The sequence below is a fragment of the Balearica regulorum genome, chromosome 16 (genome assembly GCF_011004875.1).
Source record: "Balearica regulorum gibbericeps isolate bBalReg1 chromosome 16, bBalReg1.pri, whole genome shotgun sequence".
Lineage (NCBI taxonomy): Eukaryota > Metazoa > Chordata > Aves > Gruiformes > Gruidae > Balearica > Balearica regulorum.
The window spans coordinates 11,554,604-11,572,475 of record NC_046199.1 but is presented as its reverse complement, the minus strand read 5'-3'; the positions used below and the strand labels follow the sequence as shown (position 1 = coordinate 11,572,475).

Sequence of the window (17,872 nt, the reverse complement as noted above, 5' to 3'; positions counted from 1 at the left end):
CCACAGCTGGGTCCCACTCACCTGCCTTTTCCAGGCATGCAGGACACCTTTGGGAGAGGGAGCACACAAACCCTCCCTTCCCATGGTTTTCTCCCTGCCCTCTCCAGGGACATGTCCCACCTGCCCACCCACATGCTTGCTCCTCACTTAACTAGAAAAGAAAACCATGGGCTTTCTCCAGGGCAAAAAAGATCTACACATGTACGAAACCTGGGTAGGGATTTAATCAATGCAGGTTTGTGCATGGGTGTTCAGCTTGGTCACCACCCTTCAGCCAGCCACCGGGACATCGTACATGGGGAGCGGGGTCTGGGGTAGTCTGTTCTCCTTGCATGAAATCCCAGGAGTAACACGGTCCTGATCCAGGGTGAGTGTTGCAAAAAGGCCATCTCCTCTTCCTAGCATCAGTCTGAGGGTCTGCTCTGGCACAGGGCTGGGGGTCACTGAATGCGCTGCTCCACCAGCAGTGACCTGGCTGCTCCAGGTATCACCTGCACGGCTCTTCCTTGCCTAGCCTCTCCCGGGGCACCGATCGAGAATTTTCAGGGTGCTCTGTTCATTAATGAGTCCTTACGAATTCCCCACTGCCTGGCCCAGCATGGCAGGAGGAGTTGCTCTCCCAGCACGGGTGGGATGCTGAGGTCTCCGAGCCCTCTCCTTTGGTCTGCAGCGTCTGTGTCACTTCTCATCCTGCCCTGCTGTTAGCTCTCCTTGGAGATATTGTTGTGGGAAGCAGAGCAGTTCTCCGGTTCCTTCGTGATCCCTGCTGAGCACTGCTCCACTTTGGCTTTCTTTCTTCCTCTCATTGACTTCTTAGCTCCTGTAAACAGCAAGATGACCCCAGGAGTTAACCACAGAACAATGGATTTACATGTACGAGGTCAGCATGGCCTCGTCCCAAAATAGGGACAGCGCAGGAGGAAGCAAAGCTCAACAGAGATGAAGAGAAACCCCTCTCGCACGTGAGATTCGTGGGTACTTGGGGGAGGATGTTGTGACCCTAAAAACAGAAATAACATGCGAAGCAGAAATAGGCAGACAACTGACCTGGTGCAGGAGTGTACCTAAAAGGGTACCCGGACCAGCGGGATGCATTTATTGGATTTCTCCCCCTTCCAATGTGGTACATGGCACACATCACATGCTGCGAGAGGGGTTATGCCTCTCCATCACCCCATTCCTGCCACAACTGCATCCAGCCCTCACTCAGGACATCCCCAGTCCCGGAGGGTTGGATGGTGTCCACCCTGGGGAGCACAGGGCAGCTCCCTCCCCATTGCTCCGAGCAGCTGGTTTTGTAGAGCAAATCCTCTTCTCACTCAGCTGGGTGGTGTCCCCTGAGAGAGCCGGCACCTCCGAACGCTGGGCACAGAGCAAAGGGCAGCGCTGGCCTGTTGAACGAGCTGCCTTGGTGCTTAAGCACAGCCCTCTCTACATTTATAACTGGGTCAACGCTTCCCTGTCTTTACCAACAGCACGAAGGGGGTGAGTAGCGGGGTATTTCTGACAGAGCACTTTTTAAGGCTTGACAGGCACACTGCCTTATCCTCGCTCTTATCAGGAGCAGTTTTCTGCTTATTCACCTGTAGGAAACACGGGTACAACACATTCCTCTGTCAGCAGGGAAACCTCCACAGCCACACTGGGAGATCAACAGAGTTGGCAGGAACCTTTCTCTGAATGTCAATAACTCACCCCTGGGAATTTGGCCTTCTCCAATCATCACCTCCCCATCCGGCTAAGCAAACACAAGGGACTTAGCCCTGTTAGCTTAGGTGCTCGGGAATGCTCTCCCAGCCACCCTGTCCAGGCTCCCCTGGCTAACCATTAGCAGGGCTCCTCTGGCTGGAGATACAACCATTGCCAAAACACTGTGCAGCATGTTTTATCACAGGGAAATAGAACACTCCACTGTATCATCACCTTGAGCAAACATTTGTTTGCAGGGTGGCATGCACTCAGCAGAGAAGCACCCTCCTCTCCGTTGCAGGGAAGGTGCCCTCAGGTATTTCTCACAGGAGTCCCTTGGGAAGCAGCAGAAGCTGTAGCCCTGAGCTGACGCCACCAGGAATTCCTCCTTCCTACCTTTTGTCCAGGGATCCTGTCCTCTTTTTCTCTTCTTCTGCAATGCATGAGCTTTGTCTTTGGTGCAAAAATATTTCCCTTCAGCCTGAGCTTCTCGTAGGGTATCATCTTCATATGGGGCAGCCACCTACACCAACAAGAAGAGCGGTCAGTCTACAAACTACTCTGCTTTCCCAGGTAGCTGATGGTCCAGTGGCGTTGCTGGGGACCTTTGTGACCACTGCTACAGTGGGGACAAATGCTGTTGTTCATAAACCCTCTTGACTAGCTGAAAGGGTGATATCTCCATCCCTCAGCAACAAGTTGGGTAACAATGTGGGAAAGGGATTTTGCTCCTCATGTAGAAAGTGCCATCGCCCCCCCGAGTGAGACCAGGTGGGGACAACCCATCTTACACCTCTTGGACCTGACAGCCTAAGCTAATGGCTGAGGAGAGCAACACACCTCACTGTCTGTTGTGTCTGGCTCATCAGACTCCTGCTTCTCAGACTCAGCATCATCGTCATCTAAGGAAAGACAAAAGGAGGAGGTTGATGGGGGGCTGATGGGGGGCCGGACAAGCTCACAAGCAGATGCAGACCCACCAGTCCAGGCTCTGAGAACCATCGAGGCAGAAAACAGATTCAGCAATAAACTGTGTTGCAAAGCAGAGGCACTCCGAGCTATGTGGCTTGAAATGAATGTTTATGGGAGATCCAACAGGACTCTGCTGGGGAACCAGCTCCCAATAAAACTCTATCCATAGAACTTTGCTACCCCAAGGTAGCAAGTGCTGCCCTGAAGTCCATGGGCCTGTGCAGGTCGGGAAGCTGAGGAGTATTTAAAATCCCAGACTGTGCCTTCCCGTTTGAGACCCGTGTGGAGAGAAATATGTCTGGGTAAAGAGGCCAAAATGAATGATCCTGAAGTTTGCCGATGGTCCCGGTCGGTGACTCTTGGCCGGGAATGTGTGCTGAGGAGCAGAGGAAGGAAAGGCGGGGGAGCTGCTTCCCTGCCCAGCAAAAGGATTTTGCTGCACACAGGCCCTGAGGCTACACAACCCCAGACACGTACCTGCACGCACCAGACACGCACCCAACCTTTGCACAGAGCAAAGCTGCCCGGGCCAGCGACCGAGCCTTGCCGGCGGTGGCATCACCCTGTCTGCACCCGCAGCGGCACACCCGTGCTGGCCGTGGAGGGGACGGAGCTGTGCCCTGTGCGGGGCCGGAGCATCGCAGGACCTCAACACTTGTTGGTGTAACTCTGCCGCTGACACCCAGGTCTGGCTGGGGTGGGACTGTTGGCAGGGCAGCCTCCCTTACTGCTCCTGCCCAGGTGGGAGAGCAGAGGGTGCTGCTTTCAGGCACTCCTAGAGCCCCTGTAGTCTGATCCTCTCCTCACCTTATCCTTCTGTGGGTCAAGGTTCACTAGAAAGTGCAGAAGTATTTGTGTATTGTTTCCTGGGCTTTGTGTCAACCTTAAGGTGAGAACTAAAGAAAGTCCTGTATTCCCACACCCAGAATGTAATCAGCTGAAATTCTTCTGCTATGATGATATCTCCTTAGCATGTAAATCACAGAGGACTCCCCTTTTTTTTTTTTCTTTCTCTCCACCGTGCAAAATCCTGCTCCGGAGAGTGTTCCCAAACCGCTCCGACACGCCCAGACCAACTAATCCAGGCGAGCTCAACTTTCTGGCCGAGCCAGTAAGGCTGGTACCAAGCAGCTCTCAGCAGACGTGCTTCCCGCTCCGCTCCCCATGGCTGCTGCCTCCCACCTGCCTGAGCAAACCTGGCACCCACGTCCCACCGCGGTCAGGCAGGGAGAAAGCACTGCGTGCCCCCAGACTAAGGGAACCGCTGGTTTTGGGAATTGAAAAGGGCTTTTACAGGGGATGGAGCAGGGAAAGGGAGGAGAGCATCCTGTCCTACCTGCTGCAGGTACCAGCATCCCTCGCTCCATGCTCAACCCTAGGTGCTGTGCCAGCACAGGACATGCTTTGGAGCAAGGGGGCACAGACAGGGATGGTTTTTCCAGCGCTAGTCCTGCAAACATTTTGCGTTTTCCCCATCTCTGCTGGGGAAACTTCTGAGCTTCTGCTTCCCTGAGAGGGGCAGCCAATGCTGGAATAGCAATGTCTTGTCACAGCTCACCATGGAGTGGGTTTTGCCAATGGGGCAGTGCTAAACTGATCTCTTTTGTTCCTGGAGAACTCTGTACCACCCAGAAGCTGAGTGCAGGGTGCAGGATGCTCTGCAGGGTGTGCAAGGGCACCCCGTGGGTAGCTCCTGGTCTGTGCTGGGCAGAGACACGGGGCTCTTCTCCAGAACAGCTGGGGTTATTTTCTCCCTATAGATACTGAGCCTGAATTTTGGGCACCCCTACGGTTGAAAATTGAGCCCTCAAGGATGGAAATGTGAAACCCAAAGGTCCCCCAGTGGCCAAAAAGAGCTGGGAGCCAGGAGCACCCGGGTCCCTGGATGTCCCGTGCTGGTTAGCTACTGCTTTGGTTGGTGGGGATTGCAGGTGCCTGCAGAGCCCAGCACAGAGAGCTCCCGGCTGTAAGATACCTTCACCAAAAGGCACCTTTTGCTCTTGCCTTCTCAAATGTCACGTTTGCCTGGGGCTTTTTACCTGCTTCTCCCTTCTGCGCACTGACATCCAGTCTCACCCTGGTCTCTGGAAGGGCTTCTGGGTTGCTCGGTGTGGAGTTGTTTGCCAGATGTGCCTCTGAGAGCGTGAGCTGTAGGACACAGGGAGCACAAATGCTGCCTTCGCCAGGCAGGACCAAAGGGCCGTCCCCAGCCCCTGTGCACTGACTGTGACACCCGTGGGGATGAGCACGCGTGCTGCCTGGCCTTGGACTTGGATGGAAACCCCACAGGCGCCAGAGGGGAGGGGGGCTGGGGAACGAGATCCAGGGCTGAGTGGCTGTGGCTTTGCCATGTGTGAACATGTCCCCATTGCCTTCACACACAGCACAGCCATCCTCCCACGGTATGTTAATGGGGGTCATAACAGTGCCAGAACCAGTGCCGGACACCCTGGGGAGGGGAAGGGGCCATGGCTGATGCCAACATGAGCTGTACTCACCACAGCTGCATCCTCCTCCTCCTCCTCCTCGACAGCACGAGGCTGTGCCCGGGCGGCATTGGGCCAGCGGTAGGGGAAGCGCAAGTCGTCCTGCTCTGCGCCATGTCCCCTGCAGAGGCTGCGGGCTGCTGGCACAGGGGGAGTCTCCCTGGGACTCAGCTGTGGGCTGCTGGCCCCCCGCGGCTCCCGACAGTTGTGCCAGCCTGTTTCCTTGCCACGGCCGGAGTCTGACAGATCCAGCGGTGCATCTGCACCATCATCGCTCGCCACCTTCACCTTTTCTCGGAGCTCAGAGCTGTCCCGCCTCAGCCAAAGCTCCTCTTCCTTCCCATCTGCAGCATCCTCCAGGAAGGACCTTTCCTCCTTGCATCCTGGCACGATGCTCTGCCATGGGGAGAGGGGCCGCTCCTCAGGCATGAGCTTTGGGTCTCCATCTGCCCGCTGGCCTGGCTGGCACTGCTGCGTGAGGAAATGCTGCAGTCGTTCCCTGTGCTTGAGGAGGTGCAGCTTCTCTTCCAGGTGCTGATCCCTCACGTACACCATGGCGGCAGGGAGCTTCAGCAAGGCTGCGCGATCTTCCCAGCTATCATGTGACCGTGTCCTGCTGTCGGTGTCTTTAGCCTGGAGCAAATGGCTGGAGAAGCTGCTGCCGTCCCGGTCAGCCGAGGTACAGTTGCTCACCAACCCCAGGTGGTGCAGGGAAAGGTGTTTGTGGAGGAGGCAGAGCTGCTCTCTCCGGGTGGTCAGTTTTAGGTTTTCGTAGGATGGAGCAACCTTGGGGGAGTCCGGTTTGCTTGCTGTTAAATAACTAAAATAAGCAGAAAAAAATAATCACATTAATTAGAGAATTTTCATGTGATTTCCCAGCTCATGCAGGTGATGTGTATGGTCTTTCTTGGTCTTTCTGTGTGCACTGTTCCCTCTTGCAGCTCTTGGCCTGAGCATCATGCTTCCCTCCAAGTGCTGTGCTGGGGAGGAGAGTCCTGGAGGCTGCAGGGGTCAGGCAGCTGGCAGCGGGTCTCAGCACTGCACACACCGCAGTAAGCCATCACCATCCCACCATCCAACAGTGCTCTCCTGTCCCTGGGCCACCGCAGCTCTGGGCAGGGGCTTGAGCGAGTGGGGGGATGCAGTGACTGCTCCTGTCACCACTGCTGCTGAGAAGTCCCTTGTCAAACTATGCCTTACAGCCAGAAGCATCCTAACTACCCCCCCTTGGGCTTTCTTAGTGCCTTGATAGGCCTGAAGACCTCCAGGACTGAGGAACAGCCCACCTTCCCCTAATGTCACTCAGTGGGAGATTTTTACAGCTGTGCTAAGGTCGGTATGGTGAATGAACCCGCCCTGCAAACCAAGTCCCTGCTGTCGCTGGTTATTTGGTAGCTTCCGTGTGTGCGAGCTTTTCCTGGGAATGTTCGGGAGACCTACTCCCACTCTGGGAAACTCAGTCTCTACAGATGAACTCACTGGCTTTGCGCAGCCCTCTGTGCTTCTGAAATCAATGGGGAGGATAAGCCCAGGGAAGTGCTGAGCCCTGCAGAAAAGCCCATTAGAACAGATAAGGAGGAGCAGGGATTGCTGCCTCCCGTGAGACAAGTCCTTCTCCTCCCGGCTGGAGGTGGGGGCACCCGGTTCACTTTATGGGTCTGTCTGACAAAGCTGGAGTAACGAGAAGCTGATCTCGTCATGCTGGATTCCAGTCATTTTTTGCTGGTGTAAACTGGGAGACCCCCTCCTCCCCAAGGCTGTGGGACAAGTCTGGAGAAGAAGGTGGGCAGATACAGCAAATACGGGCCATCTCATGGCAGTCTGTCTGGTGGGACAGCTGCAACGGGCCATGGATCGGGCCCACACCGTGACCCAAGAGCACGTAACTCACGCCTCAAGGCTGGGGCTGTGCTCGCGCTCTGGCGGGAGAGGAGTCTTCCTTGCCGGTGGGGACACTGCTGCCCCCGAAGGACTTTTCTCCAGGAGGCAGGATCTGGAGCCAGGTCTCACCAGGGCGATGGTTCCATGCAGCTGGTTGGCGATCCTCTGGGACGCCTGTGGCAGGGGTAAGAAAGTCCCAGTGAGATGTTTTGCTCTGCACCCCAGGCAGTGCGTGGCTAAGGGGAGCCTTACCGAGACGCAGCTCTTCACCAGCGTGAGCAAGACAGACAGACATCTCCTTAGTGCTCTGATACAATTCTGGGCTACAACTCAACCGTATTTTTATTGGTTTTCCCAGGAAATTTCCCCTTCATGTTTTCTAGCGGGATCTACAGTAGTCTTTATTTTCTGGCTGCATGGATTTGTAGCCCAGGCGGTCTTGTGCCTCCTCTCAAGTCAAGCCATGATTCAGTGGCTTAACCAAGATAAGACTCTGCAGATTCCCCGACCCCTAGTCAGGCCACTAGACTTTATTCATGCAAGCTCCTGGCATGCCCTGATTTGATGGGTGTATTTCCAGTGGAGTACCTGGCTGTGAGGCCAGTACATCATCATCCCCATCTGCTGTCATCAAAGGCTCACCACATGTTCTGACTTGACTTTCCCCTGCCCACCTGGAGATGTCACCAACCCTTCCTGCGATCCCTATTAATTATCCTCATAGCCTGCCTGCAGCCTTACCAAAACCCCTTTTCACCTGCTCTTTAATTTTTCTTGGGAGTTCAGGTAAGCGAAGCCTGTGCCAAAACAGAAGCATCTATGTGGGTGTGTATGTGGGCTTGAGTTCCCACGACCAGGAACAGGGCTCCAGGTCCTGCAGTCTCATCTCCCAGTGCCCAGTATCACCATATCACACAGCATCCCTAGGCTGACACATATTCTCTGTGTTTTAAAGGCATGGCAGGCTTGCATCAACGCACAAAACGGCAACCGCTGAATGCCAGGCCTTCTGAAAGTACCAATATTCATTATGCTGCAGATGGAGAGACATCTGTGATGCTCTTGGGCAGGGCTGCTGTGATGTATTTATTCTCAGTACCCACAACTCCCACGGTTAATATGTTCTCCAGACTTTTCCATCATTCATAGTGCTCCAGCTTCTTGTTTGCCCAGATAATGGAGAGCTGATTGTATAACTCAGGATAAGCTACACCGAAACGTGGCTCAGCACGATCTCCCTGGGTCCCTCACTCCTCAGAGCTTTCCCCAGCAAGACATCCGAGAGAGGAACCAGCATGATGGGCAGAGGACTTAAGGACGCTAGACATGTTGTCATGGAGGATAAACAAGGGAGTAAAGATGTGCATGCTCACAGCAGAGACAGGAGCCTGTGCCAAACTCCGATTGCTTTGCTTGTAGTGAGTGGCAATTTCTGCAGAGAGGGTGCTTCTGGCATTTGGTAGCTGCCCTCCTTGGCTCTGGCAATAGCAAACTGCCCAAATGCAGCTAATTATTTTACCCCCTAAGTGCTTTCTACTCATTCACTATCATAGTCCACCCCCCTTGATCCAGTTCAGATGACCACAGTGGTGGGGAGAAGGCCTGAGGACATCAGGCTACCTCTGGCAACTCACAATTTCTGCGAGGCTGACTTCTTGGAGAACAGTGCTTGGGGAAGTCCTACTGCTTGGAGAGCGTTTCTGTCCTGCAGGCTTTTCTGCAAAAAAAAGACACAACCAGCCACTGTGATGCTCCCGCAGAGCTGTTGCAGGCTGCCCTGTCCTGCCCTGTCGTGTGCCGGAGTCCTGCAGCCTCCCAAGGACACCACTGGCCGGCACCAACCACCTCCTATTGAGGATTTTGAGCCAAAATTTCTGTCTGGCTCAAGCCACCACCAGAACACATGCACCCTCCATTGCATGTGTGGGTGGCAGCAAGGCGATGACATATAGTCTCTGCATGAAATGGGTGGCGGGTCCACACCTGCACAGCACTCATCTTACAGTGAGGGCACCCAAGCAGTCTTTTGCTCTAACGCAGAGCAGCGTGCTTCTTCCTTGGCACGCAGTTCTCCCCCCAGCAGCAATTCTGGCCATGGCAATGTCTATCTGAGCTGCCAACATCTTGGTCTTTGCCTGCCAGACCCTTTCCCAGAGCAGCTTTGCACCACGGCTCAGTCACTCTTCCCATCCCCAGGTCCCTCGAGGGCAGTGGAAGCCAGCAGCACCCACCTTCTCCCAGCTCGAGGCCTAGCACATCATGGTGGGCTTCTTCTGCTCCCCTGTGAGCTGCTTTATCGCTGCTGGCGTTCCTGCTCACTGGGGACAGTAAAGCCAAGGGGGAGCTGGAAGCTGAGCTGCTTTCTCTGGAGGTGATTCCTGGGGGCTTTGTCCTGTCCCTGGTGAAAGGAGAAGGACACGAACAAATGAGAAGGGGCAGGAGAAGGAAATCACCAGTTTGAGAGCCACTGTACCAGGAGTTCTGAGTTACAGAGCCCAATATATAAATATACACATTTATACATATATGTATGTGGATATACCGGATCCTCAGACTCACCTCCTTCCACTGCAGCTTATCGCTAGCTCAGCTGCAGTCTGGAGCATGGGACAGAGCCAGCACAGCTCAAGGTCTGATTTCCCCACTTGCCCGTGGGTAATGTCGCAGGAAGCCATGACGTTGGGTAAGCCAAAATCCAACTGTGGCTATTGCAAAAGCTCTGTGAGAACCTGTAGGTCCCTGGCTAGGCTTTCAGCCTGATGTAGGGGTGGATTCAGGATGGGGATGTGACAGTTGTCATCCTTCACCGTACTGAGCTGGTGGGGCTGATGCTCTTGGCCACTACGAGGGAGTCACTGAGTCTCGGAGCTTTGTGCTTATGTCATGGACAAAGTCCTGGCTGAACCCTGACGCTGAGCCATGGGTGTTTGGCTGGAAATCTTCCTGTACAGCAGCCCAGGAGCACTCGGTGCTCAGCAAACCCAGCCTGACCTACAGCTCCAAAACTCCTCAGGCCTTGGGAAGCATCAGGGTGTAAAAACGAGAGTTTCTCTTTAAGCGGGTGGTGCTTCTGTGCTCCAAAGAAAACACATTTCTAAACTAATCCCTTGGTGCTAATTCCTCTGGACTTTAAACCCTTGAGGAATGAGCTGATTTGTGTATATTGGCCAGCGTGGCAGGTTACTTGGCTTTCAGCACAGCACTCTGCTGGGATATGAACTTGTTGGAGCAGATTGCTTCTCTCTTGTAACCCCGAGTCCCTTGCGTGTCACCATCCTCCCCCCCCTTACTGCAGACCCCCTCTGGCTGCTGCAGGAGGGAAGCTGGTGCTGTGGAAAAGCCATGGAAGCCCAGGTTGAGGTCCATAGCCAAGGCAAGCAGCCCAGGGCTTTCCTTCCCATGAGCGGTCCCCTGTGGGGCGGGGGGGGGGGTTGAATACTGTGTTCCCCCAAACTGAATCCTTGGATGCAGGTGAACAGGGAAGTGAGCAAAGGTCAACAAGGACTTAGAGACCATTACAGGTTCTAACATCTACAGGAATCTGTGGGAATTAGATGCTAAAATACCCCTGAGGATGCTGCAGCCTTGATGTAGCCCTGCTCAGCTGGGGGGTTGCCTCTGTCCTTACCGACACCCCTCGCAATGAATGAAAGCCAGGAGAGCACTTACTCCAGGCTCCGCAGCCTCTTCAGTTCTTCCTTGAGAGTTTTGTTCTCTTCCCTCAGGCGGTTCGTCTCATTAGCTGCAGGGACACAAGTTGTGCCGTGGATTCAGGTGCTGCAAGGAGAGAGCTGATGCTCCTCGCAGCTTGCTGGGGTGCACAGGGGAGGAGGAGGGAACGGCACCAGGTTTGGGAGGGATGCCGAATTTCCTTCCTTCTCTGAAAACACACCAGGGGCTGAAGGGTAAAAAGGAGCAACTTTCCAACTGGGGTTTGGTCAGGACTGGGGGGGCTGCTTGCAGCTCGTCCAGCTCGGGGAGAGAGCACGACCCAGATGGGGTGGTGGCTGTGGCATGGTGGGATGGACACAGCAAGCATCCTGCCTGTGAGCACTGTGGCTGCCCCCGATGAGCAGGTGCTGTGTTAGGGGGAGGGCTGGGGGCCTTGGGGGGATCGGACAGAGATCCAGAGGGAGCTGTGAGCACCCAGCAGCCGGGCACTGCAGTGAGGAGGCAGCGAGCGAGAGCAGGCAGGCTCCGGGGCAGGGTGGGCTGTCGCCTCAGCTTGATTCTGCTCGAAAGCAGCACTCGGGAAGCAATGGCATAACAGGGGAGATAAACCAAGGGCTGCTGGCACTTCTCCATTCCTCCTAATGCCTTATCTCCTCTAGCCCCACGACCCTCCCTGGGCCAGCCAAAATTCCCAGAGGAAAAAGCCCTGAGCTCTGCCAAAGGCTCAGAAGATCCATCACACGTGTTGCTTGATTTTCATATACCCGTGCTGAGCTGCTGCTGTGACTTTCCTGTCTTTGCCAGAGTGCTGCTTCTGTGGTGCCAAATGCATCTTTTCTCTAGGCAGCTGACATGGCCTGGCCAGCTCGGGGTGCTCTTGGCGTGAGCATCTCTCATTTTTCTGGAGATGCGGAGGGCTGCAACCCCCCAGGTCTGCTGCTTTGCATGAGTGGTTACATCTGCTTGGGGGGGGGACGTGGGCTGCCATCCACAGTCCTGGTCAGATCTGATTTTTCAAAGCCCCCACACTCACATTTACTCCCTCCCTTCTTCCCATCCCATCCCATCCCCTCCTGGGTGCCCGGTCACCAGGAGGGCTCATGTGCAAGTATCTGGGAGAAGCATTAACTGAGCAAAGCCTCAGCCAGCCGAAGCCGAGCTTACAGCAGGCGGCAGTACGTACTGAGGATGAAGATGTGCTGCAGGCTCTGGAAATGGGAAGTCTCGTACTCATTCTGCTTCTTTTTCGCCAGCTCCTGGGTGACCATGCATCTGTCGCAGAGACCCGCTCGCAGCCTGGAGGAAAACCCATGGCCGGCAGCTTGTTACCGCACGGTTCCCATGGAGGAAATAAGCTCCTGCCCTCCCCATAGAGAAGCGTGAACACCCAGCCCACCACCCAGAATTGGTGAGAGGGGTTATCACCCGTGCAGCCCAGCCCTGGCCCTTCCACCCCTCCAGATCCAGTCCCACCACCGCCAGCTTAGGAAAGCTCCTCTGCACGTGCCCAGGCTCCTCCAGCTCTTCCAGCAACCACGTACGAGCAAGAGAGAAGTTCATGTGCTACATCCGCTTCTGGGAAGACGGCAAACCCCAAACTCTCCCCCAAGGAGGGTGCACTCGCTTCCACTGAAAAAGCACCCTATTGAAAAATAAATCTTACCTGTTTTCTAACACCTTTACATTTTCTTTAAGGACCTTCTGTTGTTCCCTTAACTGGTGATTTTTAGCAAACAACTCTTCAATTCTCTGAGCATCACTAGTTGAAGAAACAGAACAAAGGAAAGAGGGTTACTAGGTTTCTCCCCTAAATCTGTGCCTTTATCCACAGCACCCTGTCAAAGAGAAGGATTTCTGCCCTGAGCTCGCTGTACTGCTCACACCGGTATGGCTGAATTTCTTTTGCTTGCGTGACAGGAGGGGAAACAAATGTGTTAGAGCCCAGACGCTGCCCCGCGACACCCGCCTTTGGAGTTAGCAGCTTGCTTCGTCCCAGTTTATTGCTTCCCAAGAGAGCAAGCGCCCATTGGCATGAGCATCATTTGCCGGTGGGAAGGCAAACTGGAGGTGGGCTGGGATCGCCCCAAGCCCTGCCTGTGCTGAGGGTTTGCATGGCAAAAGTCACCAAAAGGTTTGAATTTGGCAGAACCAGAAGGGCAAACTGCGCTCTCTAAATCAGGCAGCCTCGGAGGAGTGGCAGGGAGGTCTGAAAATGAAGCGGAGGGAACTCGCCCTCTGCCCCCCCGTCCCGCCGCAGCGTGGGTAGAGCAGACGTGGTGTTACTCACCGGCACTTCTCCGTCGTCAGCTCCGTCAGCTTGCTTTGCAGGCCTGGGATAATTAACAGAGATGGAGAGGTGGGTATTTATTATCAATTCCCCGGCACTCAGAAACAAAATGCAATGGTGGAACTTCAGGAGAGTTCCTGGCTTTGCAGACACCTCATTAATTTGCAAACCTTATTTCTGAGGAGGAATAACACACTGCCCGTGTTAAACAATATCACAGTTTAGCATAGCTGGAAAAGTTGTACAAAATGTGCGCACATTTTGTATTTCCGCTATTTAATGAGTCTGCATTTCCCTCTCACCCCCAAAAAGTCTGCTGCAGTTTTGTTTTTACTTATTTCTTATTGCAGCACGCATTTCCCAGGTGGGCAGTATTTTATAACTTTAAGGGCTGCAAAGCATCTTGGAGGATATTTACAGCTGAACACGAATGGCTTTCGTTGATGGATCTGCAGACGTTACATCTTGTCAAATCCATTTTATGCAAAGTAGATGTAAACATGTGGTTTAAATTGCTCAACAATTTCCGCTAACTCTCACATGGCTTGAAATTACACAAGAGAAGAATGAATTCATAAGCCAGAATCCTCCAAAAGTGCTGTTGTTTTGTTCATAACATTGATACTGGGAATTATTCTAATAGGAAAACAATTGGATTTAGCATTTGTTTGCTTAACCTAACGGTTCTTATTTTAATAATGTATGACCTGAGGAACAATTTATTCCCTAGAGGAATAAACTATCCAACCTGACTCTAAGGTTTTCTTTGAGAGAGCCTCATCCTCCTGCTGCTTCTGTCTTATAGATTATCACATCTTTCCACTTTGTCTTTGATCCCTCAGTACTCAAATATACTCCAACCTACGTCGCTCAGAGAAAATGCTCGTCGGGTGTACATGTCACTTCTGCAAACCTCCCAATTCACCTTTCTCACAGGCCACGGCAGCAGGAGCAGGAAAGGAGCCAGATCCCCCAGGATTAATAGTTGGAGCAAGTGGGATTCCTGCAGGTGGGATATCTCCAGGGATATCAGATGCAGAAATGCCCTCTCTCTTCTGCTCCTCCTCATTGTCCAAAAATTTACTGATTTTCTCAGTAAAGCTCATTCTCCACTGGGATAAGATGGATAAACCATAACAAGGTGCCATCGCATGGCATGGTCCCCTGAGAGCCAGGCTGGGACTCTGCGTCCCCATCCATCCCCTGGGTGATGCTTGCATTCCCTAATTCCCAAAGCTCCCTAATCTGCACCCACACCTCCTCTCTTTGAATTATTTGAAACCAAACAGATCAAGGTGGCATTACAAAGAAATGGGCCTTGGCCAGTTTTTAGACTTCTTGTGTCTCCTTACCTTGGACCTCTTTCTCATGGATTTCCTTGAGCTTATTCAGGAACTCTGCAAAACTCTCTGTGGTCATGTTCAGGGCTGTGCCGCACGCCGGGCTGCTTCCAACGTGAGGATGTCCTTTTGTTTCAAATTGTTCAAGTTTCAATCTAAAATAGAAATTACAAGTCCAATAAAAGAGAAGTATCTTGTGTACGCGATGTTTTGCAAAGTCATAGAAACAGGGCAAAGCCCAAATCTAGAAAGTGAAATCCTTCTAAACCACCCAGACGCATAAAGCAGCAGGCTCATCCGGGAACTCATTTTCAGACCTGTCCACCCTGCCTCAACCCCAGGCTGGGGGCAAAGTGGAAGAGCACTGAAAGCCCAGCTGAAAAATCAGGCTTTTCCTCTACTTTTGGAGCTGTTTAAATCGCATTTCTCTGGAATGAGGTGGGGCAGGGCATCTTCTCGAGGAAGGGACTGCAGGGCTCATGTCAGGACCACCTTGCTGGGGACAGATGATGGGACAACTCATGACAACTTTGGTGGTGCTTGAGCCTGACAGACCCATCTCCCGCTGGGTCCCAAGATGCTCCCGTGCATCCCTCCTCCCTCTGGCACCACGCGCAGCTTCCACAAACGCAACACGTACCGCTCGGCTGCCCTGCTGTCATTGCCCAGGCTCCTCACGTGGCCTCGCTGGCTGCAGCCTCTTCAAACCCTTGAGAGACACCAAACTGGGTGTTATTCACCCCATTTTACAGAGAAACCTGGAGAGGTGATGCGCAGAGCCGAGCCCCACAGGAAGCCTGGTGAGTGGAGAGCTGCTGCGGGTGCAGAGCTGGTGGTGATGTGAACTGGGGCACCCCGGGGTGCACTGGCTGCCCCCAGCCCCTCCATACTGGGAGCAGTGTCCCAGGTCCTGCCCCAGGCTCAAGTCTCTGCTCCACCTGCCCCTGCCTCAGTTTCCCCATTGATGTTGTGGGTGATTAATGCTCCATCATGCTGACTGCCATCACTTAGTAGTATTCAGTAACCACCAAGAACAGATAAAGTGCTTTTCTTTCTAAAAAATGGTTGCTTTTTCCTTTTTTTGGTTGAAAACACCTCCAAACAACAGGAGAGGTGGAGAGCAACCCATGATACCCCTAGCTCAGTAAGCTGGGAAAGGCAGGAGGTAAACAAACAGCCTGAAAGTAAAATGGTTGTTTTCTAAGAATGTTGCCTAATTTTAAGAATTTTGCCCTAATCTCATAAATTTTTAAATTAGTAGAGGTGAAAAGCAGAAACTTTGGTGATGAGAAACCTCATTACATCACTGATGACCTCATTCATCCCTGAGATGCTGATGTTGGGATAAACTCTTTCTATCAGCCAAAGCCTTGGGGAGTCTCAGATCCCCTGAAATAGCTGTGGGAGCAGTTCTCTCCAGGACCATGGTGGTACTGGGGAGGGGTGTGTGTCCAAGCATCCCTGCAGAGCATCTTGGAGGGTTCCCCAGGGTTTGGGCAGGAGGGGTGTGCAAACTCTCTGCCCCCCCTGAGCAGGTCAGCAAAGCACTGCCTGCTCCGGGGTGTCCTTCAGTACCACCCAAACCACACTGGAAGAAGAGGGACTTCCACATGGGAGCATTCAACATCACCGCATGGGAGCTTCTCCCCTAAAAGTCATGCCAGGTTACTGAGTTGCAGCCAGTAATCCTGTTCCTGACAAAGTACCTGGGCACTCAGCCTTCAACCACGCAGAGATGACCAGGGACAACACCTCCCCTCTGCTGTTTGAAGGTGGAAGTTTGGGCCGGGACCCGGGCTTTGCAGCCCCATGGCAGCACAGGGAGGTTTCTACTGGGTTCCAGCACACTCCCAGCAGGCTCCGTGCCGGCAGCCTGCCTGTGCCTTTATCTGCATGCATAGCAGAGGTGTGCCAGATCGCCTGCATATGCAAGATGTGGGCACGAAGAGCTGGAAGAAGAAACTTTCCCCTAAAGCGTCTGATTTTCAAAAGAAATGAGGCACGCGCCAGTGAGCAGAAGCAGGGAGCTTGGCTGGCGTGCTCTTACCACGCTTGGATCAGCAAAACAGCTTCCTTGCCTTTTGCGCAAACAAGCAGAAATCGTACTCTCTGGAGAAACAATTAAAAAAAAAATATTCATTGCTCCCACTTCCCTGGGCAGAACCCACCCTTTCCCAGGGCTGCGTGAGCTCTCCCGGCAAATAAAAGCCACGCGAAGCACGGTGTGGCTTGTCGTGGCTCGCGCAGCTCCGGATCAGCTGCTGTGAAACGGGATTGGAACCGATCTCTGCTGCTCAGCCCCAAGAGCCACAGCTGAATAACGAGCCAGGCTGCCTGGTCCTACTCCAAAAAAAAACCCCAAGCCCCTGATGAAAAGACGTTAGTGGGAAGCACTTCTCAGGATCGCTGAGTCTTACATTTGGCTCTGCCCTGGGCAAAGCACCTCCCCCGGGCTGAAGGGAGGTTGTGGGACCCACCGCTGCCATCATGGGGCTGAAACCCCAAGTGCCGGCTGGGAAGGCTTTGAAGTACTCAGGCATTAATTCCATTGCATTCCCCGGTGCTGCAAACTGGGAAGGGATTGCAACTGGGAGCAGAACCACCGCCGGCAGCGTGGACTGCCTACCATGATCGCCGGTGCTGGATAAGCCCCTGCCCGCCCCAGCGCTGCCCTCTCCCCAAGGCTGGTGTCTGGGAGGGCTGAGCAGCGCCCGGTACCTCCAGCCATGGGGCTCCAGCTGGGACATCCTGGGAAGGTGACATCCAGGCTGGGGCTCGTGCCAGCCCGCGGTTCAGGGAGCCAGGGACGGGCTTGGATGTGGCTGGAGGCGGAGGGCGCGGGGGCAGCCCAGGTGCTCGGTGCCGGATCCGGATCCCGCCTGCTGTGACTCAGCACTGCGGGCAGAGCCCGGCAGATCAGGATTTGGGACTGGGGTGTGGGCAGCAGCTTTGCCTTCTGTGCATGGCTGTGGTGCCACCAGAGCTGATTTTCTTTTCCTCAGAACCCCCAGGTCAGTGGGGATCTGTGACCTGCTGGGGATCTGATCAGTGGGGAAAAGCTATTGCCGTTTTCCATGCTTTTTGAGATGCCAGCATCCATCCCTGCCTCCAGACAGGATTGCCACTCAGCAGCAAACCTGGCAAGCACTTTGGTTCTCCGGTCCGTGCACACACAGGGTTACAGAGATGTTGCACGAGCATTGGCCCCTGCGTATCCCTACCCAGGATTCGGCCTTTTGCTGCAGCAGAGCAACCCCGCAGGCAGCCCAGGCTCTCCGAGGGCTTCCGCTTTGCTCCCTTCTCACCCGGTCTGGACTGGCCAAGACATGAAGCCGCAGCTCCCTGCTCCTCCGCTCTGCTTGAGAGGATTTATTGAGGGAGATTTATTGATGAAGACCAGACCACAGAGTCCCTCAGTGTGGAGCTTGCTCCCTGAGACAGGGATTTCATTTACAGCCCTGAGCCCTTTCCAGAGCTGTCACTGTAATATACACCCGGCAGTGCTGGATGCGGCCCTGTGGCGGGACTGGGAGCAGCCCTTTGGC

The 17,872-nt window shown here is 53.9% G+C and overlaps 1 protein-coding gene across 1 annotated transcript; it reads right to left on the bottom strand.

Annotated features, from left to right (window-relative positions):
• Positions 1-255: 255 nt before the first annotated feature.
• RBBP8NL (RBBP8 N-terminal like) lies at positions 256-14,406 on the bottom strand. Its single transcript, XM_010311549.2, has 13 exons — positions 14,340-14,406; positions 12,988-13,030; positions 12,364-12,459; positions 11,884-11,996; positions 10,698-10,770; positions 9,260-9,426; positions 8,663-8,745; positions 7,039-7,202; positions 5,160-5,967; positions 4,701-4,809; positions 2,530-2,591; positions 2,086-2,212; positions 256-820 (listed from the first exon to the last, which is right to left on the bottom strand). Exons 1-13 carry the CDS (start codon positions 14,404-14,406, stop codon positions 702-704), a joined length of 2,031 nt encoding a protein of 676 aa, XP_010309851.2. The 3' UTR covers positions 256-701.
• Positions 14,407-17,872: the final 3,466 nt, after the last annotated feature.

Excerpts from the sequence above, each read along its gene's own strand:
- RBBP8NL (XM_010311549.2), bottom strand. The coding sequence starts at position 14,406 with ATGACCACAGAGAGTTTTGCAGAGTTCCTGAATAAGCTCAAGGAAATC. Across the intron at positions 2,592-4,700 it reads TGCGCAGAAGGGAGAAGCAG|ATGACGATGATGCTGAGTCT; the intron begins GTAAAAAGCCCC and ends GTCTTTCCTTAG. Across the intron at positions 2,213-2,529 it reads CAGACACAACAGACAGTGAG|GTGGCTGCCCCATATGAAGA; the intron begins GTGTGTTGCTCT and ends TTGTTGGTGTAG.